This window comes from Apium graveolens, chromosome 3 (assembly GCF_009905375.1).
Source record: "Apium graveolens cultivar Ventura chromosome 3, ASM990537v1, whole genome shotgun sequence".
NCBI classification, from domain to species: domain Eukaryota; kingdom Viridiplantae; phylum Streptophyta; class Magnoliopsida; order Apiales; family Apiaceae; genus Apium; species Apium graveolens.
Window position 1 is genome coordinate 296,060,686 of NC_133649.1, and position 25,943 is coordinate 296,086,628.

The following is a 25,943-nucleotide window of genomic DNA, read 5'->3' on the forward strand; positions in this document are numbered from 1 at the left end:
AATATTATAAGGTGCTGATTGTCTATTTTATGGTGAAGATAAATACCGGGTGAAGGACAAATTTAGCTTATTTTTACATAAAATTAACAAAAGTAACCAGTTTCTGAAAAGTTGGTCAACTTTAGCCGATAGGATACCCAACTCTCAGTGGAGTATCCACTTTATACAAGATACCCAACTGGCAGTGGAATATCCCATATATGAAATACTCAACTACCAGAGTATCCTATACAAATTGGGATACCCAACTGATAGTGGAGTATTCAATCGGTCAAAATTGACCACTTTTTTCAGAACGGCTATTTTTATTAAATTTTTTCAAAAATCGGCTATTTTTGTCATTTTTTCATAAATTTACTCCTCTGTTATTTTTTTTTTACGTTCTATCCCAAATTTTATGTTGTAAGAAAATAAAATACTCAATTATTTATTAGCAAAAAAAGTGTCATTTTTTAGGGGGGAAATACTCCATAAATACTTTTCCTTTCCTTTGCGTTAAATTGAATTTGGCCGAATTTAAATCAATATATATATTTATTTATATTTTTGGGATCCTCGGAGCAAAAATTGTGCAAAGCCCACAAAAAATAGCACAGCCATCTTACAAAATAACATTGTTGGTGAGGGATTATGATCTTCACTTTATTAGCCTTAGACCGAAAGTTACAGTTAAATCTTGCATCTTCAACTGCATTTTTCAAGTTGCAGTTCATCATCAGCTAATTCAACTGTCAACTCATGTATCATCAAGGCTCCAATTCTCAAAAGAACTACAAGAAGCTATCCCCCTAATCTTGTCCTTGGTTTGTTGAAGGATGCAATACACTAAACTTAAATGTCGATAACAAACCATTGTGAAGATTTCTACTCGATGTTAAATGGATTTCTACTCTATGCATCAGTGTGAATAAACTCCAACACAGAAATGCAGATACGATAGATAACCGAAATAGAAGATTTTCACACAGATCTTTGTAATGTAGGCATATCAATAAACATGCATTTGATGGGAGAAAGGGGAAAAAATGCTTAAAGAAGAAACAATTGGCAATAGAAGGATCAATAGGACTCGGAATCAAGTTCTAAAGTAACGAGAGAAGACGCAATAAATTCAGATGAAGAGAACTTGTATGAAAAATATAAGTCTGCCAAGATGGTTTAACTAGAACAAATAGCAAAACCAAGTTACCAGAAAAACAGCAAGACAAGGCCAATATTAAACAAGTAACCGGTACAAGGCAACTTGTTTCCCCTTATCATACTAGTGATTTGTCCCTAGGCTGATGGCACTTGTGTGCTCAAAAAAGTAGTTGTACAAGATTATTCACACATGATTTCACAGATTAATACATCAATATAATTAATAAACACAACACAGAAAAGTTACAAGAAATGAAATGACAGCTAATAACAACCAGACTGCATTTAGTGCAAAGAGGTAGGTGCTCAGTAACCAAAAAGGGACTTGAAGAAAATATATCATCTGCAATGCTCAATGCATTAATAAAATATAACTTTAAGACTGCGCAAAATTGCAATAACATGTCACCAATTATAAGATCGCAAAACATAACATTTTGTCTAAACAAACAGCTATGAAAAGACTGCATAAGTTCATACATCACAAAACGAACCAACTAGATATGGATCCAGAAACAAAGCAGAATCACTTAATATCCACCCTTGAGGTCATTAACCACATCGTAAGGAATGGGGGTGACGGTCTCCAGTGTTGCACCTTCTACCATGAAACCAGGTTTGGGACCCTCGGGCTGCCTCTTGGTACTAATAACTTCACCTCTGGCTTTGGCCTCGGCCTTCAACTGGTCATTCTTCTTCTTCCTCAGCTTGACTTCCTCAGTGCATCGTGAAGGCATAACATGCTCAATACGGACATGGATCCTCTTTCTGATGATCCTGTTTCCTACCTATGTAGACAACAAATAGTTTAGCTAGGATAAAATTATAGAAGCAACTAATAACACCAGTAATGCAAATAACAATAATAATAATTTCTGGCCTCATTACAAGGTATTGAACTCATACAAGGAAATTGGGGGAAAGAGCTAATGAAAATATGACAGACCAGAGTTAAAGGGAATGTTAATATAGCACAATTGTGCAAAACCTATTAAAAATGTGCCAAAATGACTAAAGAATATAATGAACTGCCACATTTCTCGTTAACTAAGCAGACAATCAATCAAACCTATTCCACACATACATATTACATTCCGGCCTGTGACATGATTTCAGATAACAACCAAATTCAAATGCCTCCCCAAGTTATCCTTAATACAAGAAAAGGAAGGTCCGGCCCCCAATTTAGACAGATAATGTGATAAACAAACACCGCCTCACAAAAAGAACCCTTCAATACCTACTTACATTACTAGTAAAAAGATTCAAAAGTTACGCAATAGTAGTACTCACGTGACTGTAATTGGAACTCTTTCAATTTATGATTATTAGAGCAGTTACAACATGTAAGAAAGTAAACCACAATTATTTCCAATCTGATAAAATAGCTCGGCATTTTTTTTCAACACAATTTAGCAACATTTAGCTAAAATGTAACACTCGTCTGCACCAAATTTCACAAATATATCAACAATAAATCAAAAACCACAAACAACACGATAAAATGAACATAACACTACAAACATTAAGATAATAGATTGTGGAGAGCGAGGGAGATAGAGTGGAGAGAGAGAGGGAGGGGGCAGAGAGAGAGTGAGGAGAGAGAAAAAGGGAGAGGGAGAGAGATTGAGAGAGGGAGAGAGGGGGAGAGAGAGAGGGAGAGAGAGAGAGAGGGGGAGATGGAGAGGGAGAGGGAGAGAGAGAGATTGAAAGAGAGGGAGAGAGGGAGGACCTGTTTGTTGATTTCAACACCAATAGCACGTTTGGTGACATTCCAGACCTGACCAGTGCGACCATGATAGAACTTGTGGGGCATACCCTTATGAATAGCACCATTAACCTTGATATCAACATAATCGCCGATGTGGTAAGTCCTCAGATACGTCGATAGATGAATCGTACCTTTCTTCCTGAACGCCCTTGAGAATGAGTCTCTGGTCCTTGACCTAAGTCCATGTCCTGCCGGCATTTCTTATCTCTCTCCTCTCTCTCTCTCTGTGTTTTGGGCGGAAGGAGATAATTGTGTACACCCACCTATTTCTATCTATCATTTACTTTATATTGAACCCTAGTTTCTTTTAGGGTTTTTCATTTGGGCCTTGTTTCAGTCCAATAATGCTGGATTTTTAATGGCCCATGAAGTGCCCAACGGTTTTGTCCTCTCACCTATATTTTCTTATTATTATTAGGTAAGAATTTTCACATATTTAGTATTTTGTTTATTAATTTATGGATTAAATGTTGAATACCAAAAAATCCTTTGATGACACGGGAAATATGTCAAGACCCCTGGGTGTGTGCGTCTGTTATAGCAAAAAAAAGTGATCACCCCTTCTTAATTGGAGTCCGGATCCTCTATCCCCTCTTGTGTCTCCTAATATGTCCCCTCTTTTTTATTGGTCAGTTGTTAACCCTTTCACGTGATCTCTATATTTTTCTTAAATTTTATTTATTAGAGTTGTTCATATAAATTAAAAATATTATTAAAAATTACAAATAAATTATCTAAAGAACGTGTGTATCACTAAAACTGTGATATATCAAAGTTTCAACTTTACGTACAAACTCTTGATCCAATTCTCAATTACCTAAATCAGAATTATCAAGAATTGTGATATTCTACAAGTATGAATTGTATTGTCATATTTTATATACTTACGTGCGAAATCATATTATTATATTAGATTCTATAAGTTTTAATGAAATTTTGCTTTGTTTTAATAAAATTAGGGTATACATGACTACTGTTCCTCAAGTATCATGATACTTGAATTTTGATGATATTTTTTTCGAAGATATTGAAGTACCTATTACTCCAAGAAAGACTGATACTATAGATGAAATTATGGTACCGAAAGTAGGGCTTGAGTTTGAATCAGAAGAAGATGCTTATAGGTTTTACAATGCTGAAAAAGTTGGATTTGGTATAAGGAGGAGTAAAATGCATAAGAGCGATGTTGGAGAAATTTTAGACAGAGTATTTGTATGTGCTTGTGAGGGAAAGCGTACGAGAAACAAACGAGATGATGATGTAAAACAACATCGTCTAGAAACTAGATTTAGTTGCAAGGCAAAAATGGGTGTCTCTTCTCGATCAAATGGGAAATACAAAATTTTTAAATTCATATATGAGCATTCTCATGATCTTATAAGCCCATCTAAAAGTCACTTTTTGAGGTCGCACGGAAGTTAAAATAATATCCATAAGTCTCAAATTGATATGGCACATAGCTCTGGTATTGCACCTAAAGCGAGTATGGATTTATTATCACGACAAGCTGGTGGACGCGAGAATGTTGGTTTCATTCGGGATGACTATAAAAATTACCTACGCACAAAACGTACCATCCAAATGAATTTTGGTGACGCGGGGGCGTGTTAGAGTATCTACAGAAAAAGCAAGCAGAAGATCCAAATTTTACATATGCAATACAAGTGGATGTTGAGGATTTAATTACAAATATAATTTTGGCTGATGCAAGGATGAAGGTATATTATGATCGCTTTGGTGATGTAGTGTGTTTTGATACAACATATCATAAAAATAAAGAAAGCCGTCTATTTGCAATTTTTATTGGAGTTAACCATCATAAACAAACTATCATATTTGGTGGTGCTATGTTATATGATGAAACTATAGAAACTTTTGAATGGTTGTTTGATACATTTTCCCGAACAATGTCTGGAAAAAAGCCAAGTACTATTCTTACAGATCAAGACGCGGCTATGGATAAGGCATTGTCTACACAATGGCCTGAAACTAAACATCGACATTGTGTTTGGCATATGTATCAAAATGAAGCCAAACATCTTAGTAGCATTTTTGACAAATTTAAGAGTTTTGTAAAAGAGTTTAGCAGCTGTGTTTATGATCACGATGAGGTTTTTGAATTTACTCGTGCTTGGGATGATATGCTTGAAAAGTATAATCTGAAAGATAATGAATGGTTGAAGAATTTATATGAAAATAAGAAGAAATGGGCATTAGTTTATGGGCGAGAAACATTTTCAGCTGATATGAGTACTACACAGCGTAGTGAAAGTATGAATAATAAGGTAAAACAATATGTCAGTTATAAACATGATTTGTTACAATTTTTTCAACATTTTCAGAGTTTACTTGATGATCGACGCTGTGATGAGTCTAAAGCAGATACTAAATCCAGTATTAGCATGTCTGCTTTACCATATCCTGCTGAAATTTTGAAACATGCTGCTAGTATTTATACACTTGAAGTATTCAAAATATTTCATGAAAAAGTTTGGAAGACATGGAATTGCAATATAGAAATTCTTGAGGAATGTCAGACGCTTACAGAGTACAAGGTTACTTCCGAAAAACATTTTTCACATATTGTGAAATTTGATTCAAGTGATTGTTCAGTAACATACAGTTGTAAAAAATTTGAATTCGTTGGAATCCTATGTGCACATTATCTAAAAATATTTTTCTTGAAGAATATCAAAAAGAGTCCCGGATTGTTATATTAAGAAAAGATGGACGAAAGCTGCTAAAGTTGCTTCTACAAGTCTTCCTCAATATTGTTCCATAGATGATGATCCAGAGATTGCAACAGGAAGGCGTTATAAGGAGTTATCATATTTGTTTAACAGATTAGCTGCAAGAGCTGCTGAAATGGAAGAAACATATAAAATTGCTATTGTGGGAACTAATAAAATATTACAAGATGTGGAAGCAAAAATAAAAAAATGGGAGTGAACAATGGAAAATTTACTGTTACACCAACCGATGTAACAGATGAGCTTGAGATTTCCCAAGTTGATGAAAACATGATTGTTGATGGGTTAAGTGATGAACCTCGAATCAAAGGAATTAAAGTGAAGCCTAAAAAAAATAAAATTGGTTCTTCCAGGAGATTTATGAGTGCTCTTGAAAAAGCTACAAGAAAAAAAGTAGTAAAAAAATATCTCTACTTCAAGAACTACAGAGAAGCTTAGTAAAGTAATAATTTTTATTTTTTAATTCCTAGTTGTACTACTTGTTACTCTACTTCAGTACTAATTAATTGTTTTGCAGGTGAACCACAATAATCTAAATAGCTCAATCTTACAATCTGATTTTGGAGGCATGTCAGAGAGTCATTGCGCACACCAGGTATGATAATAAAAATTATGTATAAGGCTAGATTATCATTAATGATATAAACATGATTGTATAGATTTACGATAACAAACTGTTGTGTTTAAGGTTAATGTGGACGGGAGCAATTTACTGGAACTAAATTCAAACTCCATGTATAATGGTTCAGCTACTGAGGTTTGTTCATTTATATACAGCTACGTCTACATTATCTTCATGAAATTTAAACTTATTTTTTTCATTAAAATGCAGGTCCTGATGCTAAACTCAAGTATTCAATCTTTTGGTTCATCTGTGTTGTCATCCTACAATACTTTTCCTAGTCAATATACTTTTCAACCACCATTTCTGAATACAATGCAAGATCAATCTACGATCAGAGATCATTCTCATAATGTTAGTGATTAAATTGGTGTTTTATAAATGTATTATTTAATAAATTCAGAATTGTAAATTTTATTTCAATTTTTTTACAGATTTTTACATGGACAAGTGATAATGCAGCTTATGCTGATCTTTCCAACTTGCAAAGTAACATATGAAGACATGCTTGAAATGATATAGCTTAAATGATTATGGCTTGACTGATGATTCTGATGTTAGGGATGCGATAAGGTGTTCAAGATAGTATTCTTTGAGATGAGTGATTGTTTTAAGTAGAACTGGTTAGGTGATATTATTAAGTTAAGTAATGAAACACTATGTAATTTTCTAGTGTTGCAATTTTGATAGCATTATGGTGCTTTGTACCTTTTGAGTACTCAATTCATGTGTTTTGGTTTTTACAATTGTTCATGAATGTAATTTAAATTTAAAAAAAATGGAGTTGCTTTCTTCCGTTTGAATTTTTAAAGAACATAAAAGTGTTTATTTAAATGTTAGGGTAATGTTTACCAGTAGAAATACAATTGATTATATTAGCATTCTTGAAAAATAAGGCCTCTGGTTTATAAGTTTGCAAAAGAAAAAGGTTTCAGATGGCTGATATGTTGTTACAATAGATCCAACTTATAGAAGAATGTGGCTTTAGGGGACAAAAACAGAACCAGTGGTGTCCGAGAAGATTAGTGTGCATCTAGTTTATTATTAGTTGTATATTAGTAGTAGCAGTATGATTTATCTGAGTTGTGAAAGTTTCACTTACAAGTTAGAGTTTAGTAGGAGTTGTATTCTAATTCATTTATTCACGTGTGAACTTTCCTACTATATCAATATATTTGCTTTAAAAAAATCATTACATAAAATTTTATTTATGAGATTAAGCATTGTATAAATATATTTTAAAATTTTAATATAATTTTAGTTATACATAAAGTATATTTTATATTTCATTTTTAATAATAAATAAAATATATATTTTGTTCATTAAATATTATATAAATAAATATTTTAATAATTTTTATATATAACTTAAATGTGGGGAAAATAGGTTATATATGATTATATATTTTTTATTTTTTAATTTATATGAACAACTCTAATAAATAGAATTTAACAAAAAAGTAGAGGTCACGTGAAAGGGTTAATAATTGACCAATAGAAATGAGGGGACATATTAGGGGACACAAAGAGGGGATAGAGGATCCAGACTCTCTTAATTGTGTTATAATCTGACTATTTCCTCAATAATACTTTAATATAGATTTGTATACATATATATAAAGGGGCTTTCATAGATTAAGGTGTCTATGCAAAAAAAACTCCAACAATATTTTGGCATTATATAGTCATGGGTGGCTAGGGTGTCCACCCGGAAAACACTCTATCAATAAAGTATTGTTGGAGAACTCTAGTAACGTTTCATTGTGGAGGGTGTTCCATCAAACAATGAAGTATCGCGAAGGGTGCTTAATTCATGTGTTTCTCGGCTTGTGCCACAACCAACCACCTCCATATTCGATTTAAACTTTAGGCACTTGCCACACCATTTTCGACTCTTTCCTTTTCTTGTACTTCATTATGCTCCCTTGCAATTTTCTTCTCAAACAAATGATAAAAAAAATAAAGATGAGCAGGATTTATATTTGGTTGATAGTAGCATGGAATTTTAGTTATTTAAAAATAATGTTTTGACAATTTTAATACCATAAGTATTAATTTGAATAGAAATGCTTCTTCATTTACTAATTCTTTTGCTAAATTTCGTCATTTACCATCAATATTAATATTATATATGTTGGATATGTCAAGATGTCTACTTATCTCCAGCGGGTAGAAAATTAAGCAAAAAAAAAATGTATTTTGTAATAACCCCCAAAATTTTGAACTTTTTGTAACCCTTGTGAATAGTGTTTTAGCTGAATGAGAAAACTTTTCATGCCACACTATGTAGGGGTTCTGTTATGGATATTCTGAGATTTTATTAGTACTCTACATGGTATATAAGTGTATGTAAAGATCACCAGAATCCAATTCCGAACACTTTGATTTTTCCCGGAAATCCACTAGATACGGAAAGAATTGAGTATAAGGTAACAGGATAAAAAGGAATTTAAATTAAAGGATTATAAGAGAGGATCATAAAAGGAATATAATCTATTGAGAAAGGTTAAGGGAACCTAAGTAATAAGATCCCGGGTATGATCCCTCAAACGATAAACGAAAACGAAAGTTAAGCGAACCGTATAACAGATCAGCGGTCACTAGGCAAACGATTAGGAAGTTAAGCAAAGGGATTAGAGGGAGTGATGTCACCCAACCAATGAGAGGAGGACAAAGGGGGAAAGATGACATCACAACATGACATAGGCATGATATGGGAAGGAAGGAGGTGTGGTTGAATGAGAACCACACAAATTCAAGGGCAACAAGGTAATTAACTAAATCAAACACAAAAATAAGCCAACCAAGCCAAGCAAAATCATTTTTCATCAAAATCAAAAAGCAACCAAGGCATGGTTCATCTTTGCTCTCGGTTTTTTACTATTCAAAAGGCAAGGAAATTCAAAAATCAAAGATCCAAGCTTCCTAAATTGGTGAGTTAATTCCCTAATCATCTTCATGCTTAGTTAGGGCTATATCATGAGTTTAAGCCATCAATTCCTTCTCCATCTTATTCATTTAATCAAAGAAGAAGACTATGAATAGTGTTTTCAAGTTTTTAACTTGAAATTTTTCTTGTTTTCCTTGAAGATCCAAACATTCCTAAGACTTCTCAAAGCTTCTTAAGGCTTCCTAGCTCCTCCCACCACTTCAAGGAAGGTATATCATCTCCAAACCCTAGATTCCTATGTATTATAAGATGATTTTGATTAGTAGGGTGATATTGTATCTTGATGTTGTGATTTAGAGTTTGGGATTTGAAATGGTATTGATTTGGAATGGTAAATGTTGTTGTTTTGATTAAAAGAACTTAAGAATGGTTAAAGTTAAGCTTAGGCATAAGTATGAATGTTAAAATTGAATTGGTTGGGGTTGTTATGATGTGATAAGGATGGATGTTGGTTGTATGTTGGATTTGAGGTTGAATTGGGTTGGTTTTGAATGGTTTTAAAATTTGGAAATCGCGTAAACATAGCCGTCGTAACGTCCGATTTTCTTTAGACTATTTTTGTGCATAACATTAGGATCCGAGAACCCCCTGCTAGATTATGACCACTGCCATGTTTAGATAGCTCATGTTACGAGCTTCGTTTTGATATGTAGTTCGTTCGATTCCGATGCACGGTTTAGGAGAAACGACCGTTTTAAGTAACGGCATTTTGCGAACGAAACATTTCCCCTCGCCTTACTTTGAAACCTTGGTTAAGGACCTTAAATGACTAATTGGGGTAAAAAACATTTATGGTAAGTGTGTTAGGCAGTTGGTAAGACACTCGCGAAAGAATCGCCTTAAAACTCGTAAAGGTTAAATTATTAAAAATGGTGGAGCCGAGGGTACCCGAGTGACTTAAGCGAATCAGTGAGCGCAAAACAAGCGTTAGAGTCTAAGTTAGTTAAAGTATAGATTTACAAGTGACTTTGGTTTAATTCCAACTTACTTGTTGTTTATAGGTTACCAGACTCGTCCCGAGCCATTCGTAACCCCCAGTCACTCAGGCAAGTTTTCTACCAGTTATAACTGTTGTTGTGATGTATATAGGTATTTGCATTATCTTGTGATAGATGCATGTTGGTTAATTAGCAAATGTTGCAATATATTGAAGCATGCTGCTATGGTATATATATATGCATGCCTGTTTCGTATTCTTTCCATATATAATTATTGATTCAGTTGATAATACCTATGCTAGAGGATAGCGGTAATTTGCATATACCCTTAGTATAGGGACCCAAAGGTGGAAATATTTTCTAAAACCGGGAGTCGAGGATCCCGAGTAGATTTTGTATATATGGATATAAATATATATATATATATATATACTTATATATATATATGGTCATAGTTTTCAAAACTATTAATCGAATAAGGTTTATTCGATAACTTTAACTTTATTTTATTATTGAATATTATTTCGAATATTATTCGAAGGCGTATGACTCCTTTATATTAAATGAATATTATTTGAATATCCAATTGAGGATGTATGACTCCTTTTATTTTATTATCTGAATATTATTTGAATATTCATTCGAGGGCTTATGACTCAGTTTATATTATTTAATGAATATTTTTGAATATTCATTTGAGGATCTATGACTCCGATTATTTGCTGAGATATATTCTTTATTTTATTAAAGAATAAGGTGTAAATAATCAAACTTATTTTCGATTATTCAAATAAAGATAGTACTTTAATATAAGTATATCTTTGGTTATTTAATATTCGTTTCAAGTATAAGTTTTAAAACTTCTACTTCAATTATTTTTATAAAGATTATTCTTTATGGGAATATTATTTAAATAATAATATTCAGTCATTTTCTAAATATTCTGGGGACTGATTTACTTCATTAAATCAACTTTACTCCAAACACTCTATAAAGTGTTTTCGAGTCTTCAAAATGATTTTTAAAAGTTAGAGCGGATCCCAAAACTCTTTTTTTATATTTAAGTTCTTCCTTTTTAAGGGGATTTAAATACTCGCTCAAAACCTGAGGGATCCGGCTCTGTGGTGTATTTTATATTCGCAACAAGGTTGCTGTCTTGATAAAAGAGTTTTTGATTACTTACCCAATATTCGGGAAGTAAAATTCTTGGAACAAGTTAATCCATTAACAGGCATCGCCTGGGAAATATCGGTGAGTTTTCCTTTCCAACTAGATACGACTTCTTGGTGGAGCCGTATCAACAAGTTCTACTTGGGGAAAGGGGGAACGAGCTTTACGTTTCAGAGTCATGGATTTCATCTGAACTAGGAGTGGCGTAAGTGGCCGAGTAGCGCCGGCCCAGCCTTATTATATTGGCCCAAATGGCCTGGAAGTTCCGCTAAGGCGGTCCATTCCTTAGGAGTTCAGTGTTCGGTTGACAAGTAAATCCGACAGGTTCTCCTCTACATGTAGAAAATGGTGGGGTTGTACTACTACGACTGATCATCGTAAGTGGTCTTCCTGGCGCGGCAAACTCCCGTAATGAGTTCATCATCCAATTGGATAATTTCTGCAACACTACCCAGAGCACTTCGATAGAAAGGCTACGGTTGGGCGATTGTTGGGTGTTGGCAGGGTCAAGTTTTCAAAATGATGTTTACATCAAATGAAGTATCTCGTTACTTCATTTTATTTTGATAATATTTTAAAGATTTAATCTATTCAAATCTTGTCTTATAGTCTCATCTATGTGATGAACTTTTGAAATTAATTATAACTTGAACGGTGGTAGTTCAAGTAGTATTTGGAAAAGATATAAGTATATTGGAGTATTTGGTAACTTCATCTTTTAAACTTATATCTAATTAATAATTGTCTTATGTATGACAAAGATTTTCAGAAAAACGTTGAGACAAGGTTAGATATATGAGATCACCTTGCAACGATATTTTTTTATACAGTTATACACTGGGACTTTGTGTATATTATGCATGGAAGAGGACTTCCAATATTTTGAAAAGTATATATGTATATATATATATATACTGAATATTTTGCGACTTCATCGCATTAAGATATCAACTTGGTTCATTTCTTTTGACCAAGACTTTCATGAGTACTAAGAGAAGGCTCATATACTATTAATCATTATACATATTATTTTGGTGGGCTTGCTGCTCACCCTTGCTTTCTTCTTTCATCACACAACAACAGATAGAAAGGATGAACAGGACCAAGCTCCCGATTCGCAAGTGATTAGGAGACGTTCCGCAGTTTTCTAGAAGCATTGATGCCGCCGTAGCTGAGGTAGGCACTACCAATAGGCTAGGCTTTCAACTTCTAATGTACCAGATTTATGTATAAGTATGAATTGTAATAATGGCAAAGAAATGTAAATTTATTCAGAAAACCTTTTAAGGTGTATTGGCAGATAATTGTGGAATAAAACGACTTGTGATTATTTTTGGATATTCATCTCTGAGACTATAACTTGTGGTGTGTGTGTTTATTGTGGGGTCACAGTACAGAGTAGTTGAGTAATTATTAAGATTGGGTGTTATTAAGGGAAATGGAACTCGTGACAACCCGGATCCCCGACCCCGGATTTGGGGGTGTTACATATTTCTAGTTGTGAGTGCTAGAGTCCTTTATATAGATGATGATGATCTTTTTTTGGAATATGTTTAGTAGACTTGTAGAGCAAATAATTACCTCCTTAGAGGAATTTAGATGCTTCCTTGTGGGAAACAAGATTCTTTATGTTTCTATGTCTCTTGGAAGTAATTTTCTATTCAAATTGTTACTTGGGAAGAATGTTTAATCCTTTATTAATTACAAAATTAATAAATAACTAGAGTTACAAGCTAATGTCAAATGAAAGTACACGACTGTAGGGAGTGCATAGATTTTATGCACTACTAGAAAATCAGAATTAGACATCGCACATTAGACATCAGTCAGAAAAGTCACTGATGTTAAAAGCCTTTTTTACATCACATAAAAAAAAGTGATGTCTTTTTGGTATGTTTACATCAGCTTTTGAGTAAAGTGATGTCTAAGTTGTTCTTTTAAAAAACTACGTTACATCAGTTAACATATAAACCGATGTCCAATTTCCTTTTAACATTAGTTGACATAATAATCGATGTCTAAGCTCAATTTTAAAAAATTAGAGCCCGCTGCTTCTCCCTTTTGATTTTTTCCTTTCCCCCCTTAGTATATTTCCCCCTCCCGCCTATTAACTCATTCACTTTAATAACATTATAACATAAAATTAAAAATAAATCAAAATCAAAACAAAAACAAAAAATTACAATCTCCACAAAAACAAAAACAAAAACTCATTCACTTATTCCCCCTTTCTCTCTCGACTGCTAAACCTAGAACTCTCAAATGTATGCTTACTGTCTTTCCCCCTTTCCGATTAGACCTTGAATCTCCAATTAAACCTCTCAATTTCTTCAACTCATCTCTTAATTTCTTAATGTCTTTCTTTCAAATGTTTTTTCCTCATTTGTTTCAATTTTTGTGACATATTCGAAGATTAAGGAGTGAAGTGTGTTCATTGAAGTTTAAGGTGAGGAGTAGAGTTTCTTGGAGCTAAATCTTCGAGCTAAGGGTTTATTAAAGCTTAAAGCTCGGAGCTAATTAAGTTGGATTTTGGGCTTGGAGTTTGTTGCTGTGTTTTTTGGGATTTTGGAGCTTGCTTTGTTAGGTATATTCTTCTTTACATATCTATTTATATTTGTTTGGGCTGCATGTATATATTTGTGTAGTTGTATGTATGCATGTGAAATTGAAATGTGTAGTTGTTGCATGTGTAGTTGTATGTGTAGGTAAAATACGGATTTACATATAATAACAAGTGCTTGTATATATTTGTGTTTGTGTTGTTTGTAAATATATTTGTGTTTGGGGCTTGTCGTTATAAGTAGCATGGTTTATGAGTGAATATAGGAATTTTATATTGATTATACTAGGTATTAAATGTATTATAGTATATAGTAAATTAATACGTTATTTGACAATCAGGTAGTCTGAGAATAACATGGACAAATCTTGGATTTTCAAAGATAGGGACACACTTGACTATGAAATCGGGGTTGAAGAGTTTTTGATATTTTCCGAGGAAAATGCTAGTGATCCTAAAAGAATCCCCTGCCCCTGTAAAAGATGTGCTAACTTCAAAAAATTTGCAGTTAAGATTATTAGGGGACATTTATATGAAAATGGTTTTAGTCTGGGGTACCTTGATTGGATTTGGCATACACAAGGGTCTGCAAGTAGGTCATCAGTTAATAGAAATGCTCTGACCCCTACATCTACGCCTGCCCCTGCACCTACGTCTGCCCGCGCACTGATACCTTCCCCTGGACTTTTATCAGAAATAGTCAATGTTTGTGATGCTGCATATAATTTGAGTGAGTACAATAATGACTCGTATTAGTTTAGGAGATTTGTGGCTGATGCTGAACAACCTTTGTATGCGGGTAGTGAATGTACCAAGTTGGAGTCGATGCTAAAATTGCACAATTGGAAAGCTAGGTTCGGAATTAGTGATAGTGCCTTTAACGATTTGCTGTCTACCGTTGGCTCTCTCCTTCCTAAGGACAATGTGATGCCACCTAATGCATATGAAGCCAAGAAAACCTTATCCGACTTGGGCCTAGAATACATAAAATATCACTCATGTCCAAATAATTGCATACTGTATCGGGGGGTAAATGTTGATGCTTCCGAGTGTCCTAAGTGTCGTTTATCTCACTGGAAGTTAGGAAAGGATGGTAAAATAAGGATTAATGTTCCTGCTAAAGTAATGTGGTATTTTCCAATTATACCGAGATTCAAACGGATGTTTAAATCTCCTTCTACATCTGAACTAATGACCTGGCACTCAAAGCAGCGAATAGAAGACGGAAAGATGCGGCATCCAGCCGACTCTCCTTCTTGGAGAAATATCGACTATAGGTGGCCTGCCTTCGGTAGTGATGCACGAAATATTCGTTTGGCGTTGTCTGCAGATGGTATAAACCCACATACTAACGGTCTAACCAATAAATACTCTTGTTGGCCAATAGTATTAGTGACTTATAATCTTCCTCCGTGGTTATGTATGAAGAGGAAATTTATGATGCTAACAATTTTAGTTTCCGGTCCACATGAGCCTGGTAATGACGTTGACGTATATTTACAGCCTTTAATCGATGATTTAAAGAAGTTGTGGGAAGAAGGTGAACCAAATGTTTATGATGCATACACCAAGTCATATTTCACTTTAAAAGCAATTTTATTGTGGACAATAAATGATTTTTCTGCATATGGAAATCTGTCCGGATGCGTTAATAAAGGTTATATGTGTTGTCCAGTATGCGCTGATGATACAATTGCCAAGTATTTAAGCCATAGCAGGAAGATGTGTTACCAAGGCCATCGGCGTTACTTGGCTAGGAATCGTCCATATAGGAAGCAAAAGGCCGCTTTTATTGGACAACAAGAATTAGGGCAGGCACGTCAACCTCTGTCTGGAGAAGAGGTTTTATTGCAGCAATATAAAATTGAATTTCAGTTTGGGAAGGAAGTAAGGAAGTCAAAGAAGGTTGATTGTCCATGGAAGAAAAAGTCAGTTTTTTTTGAATTAGAATATTGGAAGTTTCACCATGTCCGTCATTGTTTAGATGTCATGCACGTCGAGAAGAACGTGTGTGATAGCTTGATCGGCATACTACTAAATATGAAACCTAAGTCTAAAGATAGTGAAGCTTCTCGTCTTGACATGATTGACATGGGGGTTAGGGCTGATCTAGCTCCACAAAAAGGAGAAAAAAAACCTACTTACCCCCTTCGATTTTTAATTTGTCCAAGGCAGAAAAGAAGAAAATGTTGTCATCGTTAATGCACATGAAACTTCCTTATGGACACGCGTCGAACATTAAAAACTGTGTTTCCATGGAAGAATTAAAGATGTTTGGGATGAAGTCCCATGACTGTCACATCTTACTCCGACAACTGCTTCCTATTGCAATTCGTGCGGTACTTCCAAAAAAGTCAGGGTCACCATAATTAGGTTATGTTTCTTTTTTAATACTTTGTGCAGCAAAGTTGTAGACGTATCGAAACTAGATAAATTGCAATCAGATGTAATAGTAACTTTGTGTGAGCTGGAAAAAATCTTTCCTGCATCATTTTTTGATATAATGATACATCTCATAGTGCACTTGGTTCGGGAATTACGGTTATGTGGGCCGGTATTTTATAGATGGATGTATGCATTTGAGATGTTTAATAAGGTGTTGAAGAGTTACGTACGCAACCGTTATTACCCCGAAGGCTGTATAGCTGAATGCTATCTGGAAGAAGAATCAGTAAAATTCTGCCAAGAGTTTGTCAAGCAAGCTTGCACCACTGATGGTCTTCGTAAAGATGAAGGCAAGTTAAGTGGTCCATTATATGTTGTGACAATGAAATCAATCGAAGAAAAAGAGCGGGATGAAGCTCATTTACATATTCTTCTAAACAATTTTGAAGTACAACCATATATTTTGTAAGAATTTATTAATTTTATGGCTGTTTAATTAATATATAAATTATATATTTACTGGCTAGTTAATGATTATATAATTTCTGTTAGAATGCATAAGGAGTATCTAGAGGGAATCCATCAAGGAAAAAAGAAAAGTGTTCATTGGCTCTTGAGAGAGTACAATCGCCTTTTTGCCGATTGGTTTCTAGAAAAAGTTAGTATTTTTATAGTTTCATTTGTGCCTAATTTATTTGCTCTGTAGTAATATGGAATTTAAAAGTATTTTTGTTTCTGAAAATGTGTAGGTTAGTAGTGAAATGGAGGAGAATCCTGGGGGAGTTTCAGAGACAATAAGATGGATAGCCGGATTACCATCATTTTCAGTTTTGACTTACGAAGCTTATCTAGTAGACGGGGTCCGATACTTTACAAAAGAGCGAGACGGTGTGAGGGTTGTTCAAAACAGCGGAGTGTCTTTAGTTGCTAAAACTGTCCAAGTGTCTAGCGCTAAAGATTTGAACCCCATAGAAAGTGACTTGACATGTTACGGTGTTATCTTAGAAATATGGGGGCTAGATTATCATGCATTCAAAGCCCCGTTATTTTTATGTAATTGGGAAGATAATGACAAGGGAATTAAGGTGGATGATCTTGGGTTCACACTTGTCGATCTAAGTCGACAAGGCCACAAAAGAGATAAATATGTGTCTATGGATCAAGTAAAGCAAGTTTATTATATTGAAGATCCGGTGGATGCCAAGTGGTCCGTTGTATTAACCTCTACAACTCGAGACTACCAAGATGTGTATAACGACGATGATTTAGGAGACACAACCATGGAAAATCCCCCATTCTGCTGCCAAATGTGATGTCGGTGAAGATGTTGAAAAAAATATTAGAGAAAATATTAAGGGCACTTGGGTTAAGAAGTGACAATATTATTTGCAGTCACGTATCTCCTTTTTTTGTAACTGTTTAGCATTGTTTATGCCTAATGATATTATTTGAATTTTCGTATGTTTATGACTGTTTATGAATGCATATAGTCATCTTGTCTGACTGTTTATAACTGTTTATGTATGCATACTTCACTAGTTTAGTTATGACTGTTTATAACTATTTATAGGGGCATTAATTTACTTATTAATTGGTCTAAGTTTTTTTGATTAAATAGGGATGCCCCAAACAGCCCGGTGGAACTGAATGCGGCTATGTTGTTATGTGGTATATGAAAGAAATTGCCATGGATAATGAAATGACATTTGTCAAAAAGGTATATTTTTTTGCTTAATTCATTCTTGATATAATTGGTGTACATATAATTTATGGTAGAATTCATTGTTACTAATTCCTGTGTGTTACACTTTTCAGTGGTCGACAAAAAATCGAAAGGTGACTGTTGCCAAGGCTGAGCTGGACGAGGTTCGATGTGAGACTCTTAGCCATATCGAGTCCTTCTTATAAAAAGGCCTAATTTGTAGCTCCTTTATGTAGACTGAATTTATAAGAATTTGTAAGAGCTACTAGTGGTTTTTGTTGATAAATATAATGGGGGAACTTTAGTTGGTAAATTTATGTTTGGGATGAACTATGTTGTTATTCCCAGTGGACTAACAATGAGATTTACAGAAGGGGGGTTGAATGTAAATCTCAAAACTTTTTCAAGTTTTAAGCAGTTTGTAAGACTAAGTGTTTGAGTGATCAAATGTGTGTGAATTGCTTGGAGCTGATGTAGACAGATATATATTCAAACACAAATGTAATGAACACAAAGAACTTAAAAACTTTTCTGGTGGATTTGTTGTTCCACCAGAGATGTGTTATTTCAGAAAATCTGTGATTCAAAATTAAATCACAGCTGCTTCCTAGTACAAACTAGATGATTTTCTCTCTTGATATTTCTAAACAGCTCAGGGAAAATTCACATCTAGCCCGTAAGGGTTGGCTCAGTTGGTTAAAGAGAGGAAAACTAACCTCTTGGTCACATGTTCGAATCTCACGGGAGGAGAATTTATGATTATGCCTCCTGAGCCAGAGCCTGTCGCTTAAATGCGGTTTACCTTGGTTCACGTGGTTTGCAGGCTATTACGTGAACCCGTAGGGTTTACCCAGTGCGCACCCGAAGGGTAGCGGCTGCGGGTTACCTACGATAAAAAAAAAAAAAAAAATCACATCTAATTACTAGCTACTACTTGGTTTATATAACACCAAGTTTACAAGTGAAGACAAAGATAAAGTACAATAAGACAATAGTTCTCCACTTGTTTCTGTTCCATTTTTATCCAGTATAATATGAAATTATCTGTTGACTTTCCATTTTGAACCAGACTAAAAACGGCTGCTTTTTCTGCTGTTCCTGAAATAGGCTACCACATCTCTGTCAATCCATGTGCCTCTGTCAGCTTTGTTAACTGTCACTATCAACTGCTATGAGACTGAGCATCCGTTGAAGCTTTCATCCGTTGATGGCTTTATCCGTTGATACTCTAGCAGTGCATCCGTTGAAGCTTTCATCCGTTGATGGGTTTATCCGTTGATGCTCTAGCAGTTGAAGCTTTATCCGTTGAAGCACTTATCCGTTGATGGATATTATCCGTTGAAGCGTTAGAGACATCCGTTGAAGCTTAGTTTCTTATCCGTTGAAGGTCTTCAATATTCGTTGACACTTCTTCACTTATACAAAATTACAAGGCATAAAATATTTACAATTAGCCCTCCTATTTGTACATCCATTAGTAGTCAACATGACTGATTATCTCCTAACAACATCTAAGAATTACAGCTTGAAACCAGAGAGTGAGATGTGCTACAATACCAAACTTATTGCTAAGTAAGGCTACTCCTTCAACGGATAGCCAAGATGGTCTTATCCGTTGAGGCTACAAACACTAGATTTCTACTTAAGTGTTTTACTTAACTTATCATCAAACTAATACACATATTCCTAACAATCTCCCCTATTTATGTCTACTAGAACTTGTAGGCATAAATTTGGGTTTAGCTTGATGATAACAAAACACTTAACAAATATATAAACTGTAACAAAGCAGAAATTCAAAAGTGCTACAAAAGTGTATATGCTGAGATGAAATTGAAGAAATACATTGTTTCCAAGGGTGCTCCTTTAGCCTGAGCAAATTACTTTCTTTTCCTTTGATCCCTGGTTTTCTTTCCTAGCCTCCTGTCATTCTCCTCTATTTGAAGTTGAAGTTGTCTGTAGAATTCAACTTCATCTTCTTCATTGATATCTAACTTAGATTGCATATCCTTGAGAGTTTCATTACTGGCAATCTTTAGCTGATCTTCAATTCTGAAAAATCTTCTGACTCCTTTGTTGTCTCTGAACTCCATTAACCAATGAGGTGATTTGTGAATTGTAATACCTCTCTCTTGAATGAGTAAAGTTCTAGGCAAGGCATTGGGCTCCCTCCAAGTTTTCCTTATGTTGGCAATCTTGTTGAGAATCTCAGTCCTGGCAGTTCTGGTAAAGCCAGAATCCTTATGTATGGCTGAGTAGACTCTAATCAAGGTAGAGTAGCCTTCATTCAGAATTCTGTGAAGAGGCCATGTTCTTTCCCCAGCTCCTTTGTATTTGAATACTAGTCTTTCTGGTAGCTGTCTGTAGGCAGCTATTCCCCTTATATCCTCCAGCTCATCCAGATAGAGTTCAATGTCTGAAAATTCTTTTATGTCACAGATATGAACATAATCATCTTTAGAGGTTTGAGGTTTAGGCTTAGGCTTCTGTGTGAATTTGATTGAGGCTTTAGAGGGTGTTGATCTGATTCTTCTTTTCTACTTCTTTGATGGTGGAGAAGAGGTTAGGAAGGTGGGCAATTTGATGGTGTCCCAATCAATTGGTTCCTCCTTGGGAATGATTGTTTCACCATGAATGTTCATGAAGGGGTCAGGTACAATGGGTTCAGGAATAAAGGGTAGTGGTTTGGATATTGATTGGGTTTCTTCAGTCTTATCTACCTTCTTTCTCTTTGCATTGACCTTCTTTCTTTTCCCTTTCTGCCATTCTTCCTTACTTCTTTCCTCCATCTCAGTACCAACCATGTCCCCCATAGCTTCATCTTCACCTTTGTCTTCAATTTCTTTCTGTTCTTCAGCCTGACTTGACTTTAGCTGTTTTTCAAGCTTTGCTTGTGCTCTTTTGTCAGCCTTTAGCTGTTTGGCTTCTTCCTTCAACCTTTTGGTTTCTTCCCTCTTGGCTATTGAGAATTTGGGATGTCCTTGCATCACACATATGCTCTTTCCCTCTCTGAAGATAATAGCCATGTTTCTCCTTACAGCCTCATCCATGGTCTCTTTGAGATATGCAATACTTCTACCTAAAAGCTTGTCCTCATCAGCTTTTGGAAGAGGAAAATCCACCTCTTTTAGAGGATTCTTTGTAGAGTCCTTATTGGATCTGCTGTTGGGCTTGAGAACCATAGGTTGCAGATCTTTGGAAGAAGTTTCTCCATCCTTATGCCTCCCTACTGGCTTGAGTTCCATAATAATTGATTCCACTTTTGTGCTATGCTTCACAGATTGTGATTGAGAAGTTGTAGAACCAAATATTAGTTGCATCTTTTCATCAATCTTCTTCCTTTGCTCTTTGACTTGCAATTCAGCTGCTGCTATCTGGATTAGATCAATTCCATCTAGCTTTCCTTTGACTTGAATTGGTGGAGAAGTTGTGATGACAGGAACTAGCACTTGGGAAATCTGAACTGTTGTAGATGGCTCTCCTTCCCCTTCCCCTTTATTCTCCCCCTTTTTGTTATCATCAAGGGTAGGGGTCAAGCCTTGTGCTTGTGCCAGCTGCATGAGTAGATTTGTTTGAGTTTGTTGATTCTGAAGAATGGTGACCATAGAGTCTTCAATGAGTTGAACCCTAGCTTCCAATCTGGCCAGCCTCTTGTTAGCATCAGATGCCTTCCTCAGTCTCCCCAACAAATCTTGCATAGTACCATAGGGTATAACTGAATCCAATTTCTCAGCATTGTAGGATTTCAGATCAGCAATGTCCAGCCTGAGCTCATCCACACTTAGATTTTGCTGGTAATGCTGCAACTGCAAGAGATGCAGAGATTCCAGATGAGCTTGAAGAATTGCCTTGGTACCAGCATCCTGAGTCTCCTGAATGGCCTGCTGAATTGTCATGACTTGTTTGACCAAAGTGACACCAAACTCTCCTGGTGTTGATGGTTTTGACCATGCCCATACAGGAAGACTAGGAACAGAACTTGGGCCTGCTACTCCCCCTAAGTTCATGCTCTCATTCAAAGAATTAGAGTCATCATCATTAGAATTTACTCCAAATTCTTCAGATGGCTCACCAGCTTGAGAAGGCAGCCTGTTGACAACAGCTTTGTCTCTGAGAAGAGATTCTGAAGTGTGTACAATGTGTAGTGTCTGTTTTGCCTCCACATTGCCCTGTGCAGCCAATAATTGATAGGCTGAAACAGGGTGAGTAAAAGTGTCAGCATCCAAGGAAATGTTATCAATGACAGCTTTGTAATGTTGCTGAAATTGTCTTTCCTTATCTGCATCATCCACTTTCATTAACTCACTAGCAATGGCTGGATCCACCCTTATAGCTTCTGTACCTGCCTTTATCTCAATTTCTCTCTGTTCTTGCATCAGGGGCTCCCCCTGGCTCACACACACCCTCACACCCTCACCTTCACCTGCTAAGGTGGCACTCCTCTCACTTACTTTTGCCATGCTGGAAGAAATAGCATGCATTTGGTGACTCTCAACCTCTCCTTTTGCCTGGGAGCAACCCAGCCTCTCACTCAAAAAATCACTCCCTTCCCTCAAGCCTAAAAGTGATTGTACAGTTTCCATGTCCTCTACAGTTGGGGTTGTTTCTGTTAAGTGTGTAGAGGTCATCAATGGATAGGGAGTATCCGTTGAAGTAGAAACTGATGGTATCAACGGATAACTGCTATTAAGCTTATCCGTTGAAGAACAACCACTTGTCAACGGATGAGAGATATCAGTTGAAGAAGGAAATGATGTAGAGATAGAAAGTGATATAATTGTTGAATCTGTGTGGATTGATTTTAAGTGTGGTGACACAGATTCTGCAACTACATCTGAAAGAATTGGCCGATGATCCAACAAATTATCTAAAAGATGATGATCACCAGGTTTTGAGCGGGGCTCCTCCCTGAGTTTTAATGAGGGAGAATCAGGAATTGATGTGAATATCATATCCACATCCAGAGAGGGTGTTGGAGAGTTTGAGGAATGGTGTGTTTCTATATTGAGAGAATGGGGCTGTGATTCCACATTTGCTGGAATCACATCAAGCTGAATTTGAGAAGGCACAGATATTGGTGGATGTATTTGTGCTGTGTGTGTCCCTTATGTGGAAACTAGGGTTTTGGCCTTCTTCTTCCTTGAAAAGGCTTGAATTGGTGAGTGTGTAGCTTCAGTGTCCCTCCCTCTTTTGTTCTGTGTCCCTGGTTGGGGACTATTTTCAATAGTTACATCCTTTTGGGAGGATGCAACTAGGGATGTGCTGGACTCCTTTTGAACCACTACAGTCTTTTGAGAGACTGTGGCTTGGCTGGTTTGGGTACCACTCACCTCTCCCACCTTATCCTGGGGGGCTTTTTGATGTTCACCCCTCCCCTCACCACTCACACCCTGTTCACTCCCTTCAGGGTTTATGGTAGTTGTTACAACTGTTGTCTTTTGAGAAACAACAGAGGTAGGTTTCTTTGACTTGACTTTGGAAACTTTAGATTTGGTGGCTTTGGTAGGAGCCTGTTTGGACAATGACACAGGTTCCATAGCCACACTAGAAGGCAAAGAAATATTGGGGTTGGAAATAGTAGGAGTTATAGAAACATTTACCTCACTTACCTGTGGTGCATTCATGATTGGCAAGTATACCAATGGCACCTGGCTGTTGAGGTTCATTCTCAAAAGGTCTGCAAGGACCCTTTTCTCTTGTGCCCAGCATTTGAGTTTATTATTCTCATTGGATATAACCAAACCTTCAGCAACATGGTTAGCCAATAACATAAAGAATCTAGCAAAGTAGATGTTATGTGGTCTATTAGCTTTGTTGCCTAATCTGGAACCTAATTCTAGCATAACACAGTTGCTAAAATTAAAGTACCTATCAGAAACTAGCATATAGAGCATATTAACAAGAGATGAAGTGATAGCATCAAAATTGCTAATCTTCCCAGAGAAAACCTTAATAAAGGCATCTCCAAGAAAACTCCATTCTTTCCTAAGGCCTTTCCTTCTAATACTACCTAAACTAGCAGAATCAAAAGCATAGCCTATGAAATCTAGCATTGCAGAGACATCTTTATCAGTATGTGGTGTCATGGCATTATTCTCAGGCAACTTAAAGCAAGATTGTATATCATCGCAATTAATGCAATAGTCCTTACCTTTGAGAGAGAAGGCAATAGTCATATCTGTGGAGTTGAACTCTGCAGTTGTCCAAATCTCCTCAATCACTTCACAGTAAATGGTTGGGGCTTCCAGCATTGCATAGCTCAGTTTGCAGTTCTTGATGAAGTCCATCATCTTGTGATAATCAGAATGGGCTTCATTCTTTTCAACCAAGACTATGAAATTATTCTTTTCATAAACAAATCCTGTTTGAGACATAATTTTGACTACTGGTGCCATTGTTGTGAGTAGAGGTTGCAGAGAAAAACTTGAGAATTGAGAGAGAAAGAGAATGATAATTGCAAAAAAGCGTAAAGTGAAAATAAGAATTCAATTGGGCTTTTATACTTTCTTGAATTAAAACACAAATAAAATAATTAAATGATACTTTTAAGTAAGTGATAGCCGTTCAGGAATAAATGAAACTGTAGAAATTCTGAAAACTACCGTAAATACAAATACATACAACACTGTATATCTGTATCAACGGTTGAGTGAAAGAATCAACGGCTGTGACTCACTGACGTGACACATCAACGGATAAGGTAAATAGTTAGCCGTTGATGAACAACACTATTTTATCCGTTGAAGGATAAAATTACCATAAATGTATTTGTCTTTCAACGGATAATGAATATCCGTTGATAGAATAATTTTGGCTTTCAACGAATAGGGAATATCCATTGATAGGATAAGTCTTGATTAAAGCCAACTTTGTTCTTGCAGCAAATTCATTTCAGGCTACAAGACAGATTACATAGATGACATAGATTATGAATAGTTAAGCATACCTAACTCACTTACTAATCTTGTGAATGTTGATTCATCAAGTGGCTTGGTAAATATGTCTGCAATCTGCTTTTCACTTGGAACAAAATGAAGTTCCACTGTACCTTTCATCACATGTTCCCTAATGAAGTGGTACTTGATATCAATGTGCTTGGTTCTTGAGTGCTGCACTGGATTTTCAGTAATGGCAATGGCACTTGTGTTGTCACAAAATATTGGAATTTTGTCAACATTTATACCATAGTCAAATAACTGGTTCCTCATCCACAGTATTTGTGCACAGCAACTACCAGCTGCAATGTATTCAGCTTCAGATGTTGATGTGGAAACAGAATTCTGCTTCTTGCTGAACCATGATACAAGCTTGTTTCCTAGAAATTGACAGGTGCCTGTTGTGCTTTTCCTGTCTATTTTGCAACCTGCATAATCTGCATCTGAGTAGCCAATTAGATCAAAACCAGACTCTCTAGGGTACCAAATTCCTAGATTTGGAGTCCCCTTGAGATATCTGAAAATTCTTTTAATAGCCACTAAGTGAGATTCTTTAGGGTCAGCTTGAAATCTAGCACAGAGACATGTAGAAAACATAATATCAGGTCTACTGGCAGTTAAATATAAAAGTGAGCCAACCATGCCTCTATAACTTGTAATATCCACAGACTTTTTAGCCTTGTTTAATTCAAGCTTGGTGGCAGTGGCCATGGGAGTTTTTGCAGGTGAACAATCCATTAAGTCAAACTTCTTTAAAAGATCATAAATATATTTAGTTTGACTAATGAAAATTCCACCACTAACTTGTTTAACTTATAAACCAAGAAAGTAAGTTAGCTCTCCCATCATGCTCATTTCATATTTACTTTGCATTAATTTAGCAAACTTTTTACAAAGTTTATCATCTGTAGATCCAAATATAATATCATCTACATAAATTTGTACAAGTATCTTAGAGCCATTAACATTTCTAAAGAAGAGAGTTTTGTCAACAGTACCTCTTGTGAAGTGATTATCTAG

The 25,943-nt window shown here is 35.7% G+C and overlaps 3 protein-coding genes across 3 annotated transcripts; 2 read left to right on the forward strand and 1 right to left on the reverse strand.

Annotated features, from left to right (window-relative positions):
- Positions 1 to 1,479: 1,479 nt before the first annotated feature.
- LOC141713696 (large ribosomal subunit protein eL21z/eL21y) lies at positions 1,480 to 3,174 on the reverse strand. Its single transcript, XM_074517228.1, has 2 exons — positions 2,873 to 3,174; positions 1,480 to 1,928 (listed from the first exon to the last, which is right to left on the reverse strand). Exons 1-2 carry the CDS (start codon positions 3,107 to 3,109, stop codon positions 1,671 to 1,673), a joined length of 495 nt encoding a protein of 164 aa, XP_074373329.1. The 5' UTR covers positions 3,110 to 3,174; the 3' UTR covers positions 1,480 to 1,670.
- An 811-nt stretch (positions 3,175 to 3,985) lies between these two features.
- LOC141715241 (protein FAR1-RELATED SEQUENCE 5-like) lies at positions 3,986 to 4,333 on the forward strand. The gene has a single exon (XM_074518716.1). The coding sequence runs from the start codon at positions 3,986 to 3,988 to the stop codon at positions 4,331 to 4,333; it is 348 nt and encodes a 115-aa protein (XP_074374817.1).
- A 27-nt stretch (positions 4,334 to 4,360) lies between these two features.
- On the forward strand, positions 4,361 to 6,783 carry LOC141715242 (protein FAR1-RELATED SEQUENCE 5-like). Its single transcript, XM_074518717.1, has 7 exons — positions 4,361 to 4,435; positions 4,534 to 5,196; positions 5,254 to 5,466; positions 6,179 to 6,256; positions 6,350 to 6,418; positions 6,494 to 6,637; positions 6,718 to 6,783. Exons 1-7 carry the CDS (start codon positions 4,361 to 4,363, stop codon positions 6,781 to 6,783), a joined length of 1,308 nt encoding a protein of 435 aa, XP_074374818.1.
- Positions 6,784 to 25,943: the final 19,160 nt, after the last annotated feature.

Coding starts and splice junctions, on each gene's coding strand:
- LOC141713696 (XM_074517228.1), bottom strand. CDS start 3,109: ATGCCGGCAGGACATGGACTTAGGTCAAGGACCAGAGACTCATTCTCA. Junction 1,929..2,872: donor GTGTTGAAATCAACAAACAG/GTCCTCCCTCTC, acceptor TTGTCTACATAG/GTAGGAAACAGGATCATCAG.
- LOC141715241 (XM_074518716.1), top strand. CDS start 3,986: ATGGTACCGAAAGTAGGGCTTGAGTTTGAATCAGAAGAAGATGCTTAT.
- LOC141715242 (XM_074518717.1), top strand. CDS start 4,361: ATGGCACATAGCTCTGGTATTGCACCTAAAGCGAGTATGGATTTATTA. Junction 5,197..5,253: donor GTGAAAGTATGAATAATAAG/GTAAAACAATAT, acceptor CAACATTTTCAG/AGTTTACTTGATGATCGACG. Junction 5,467..6,178: donor AGACGCTTACAGAGTACAAG/GTTACTTCCGAA, acceptor ATTGTTTTGCAG/GTGAACCACAATAATCTAAA.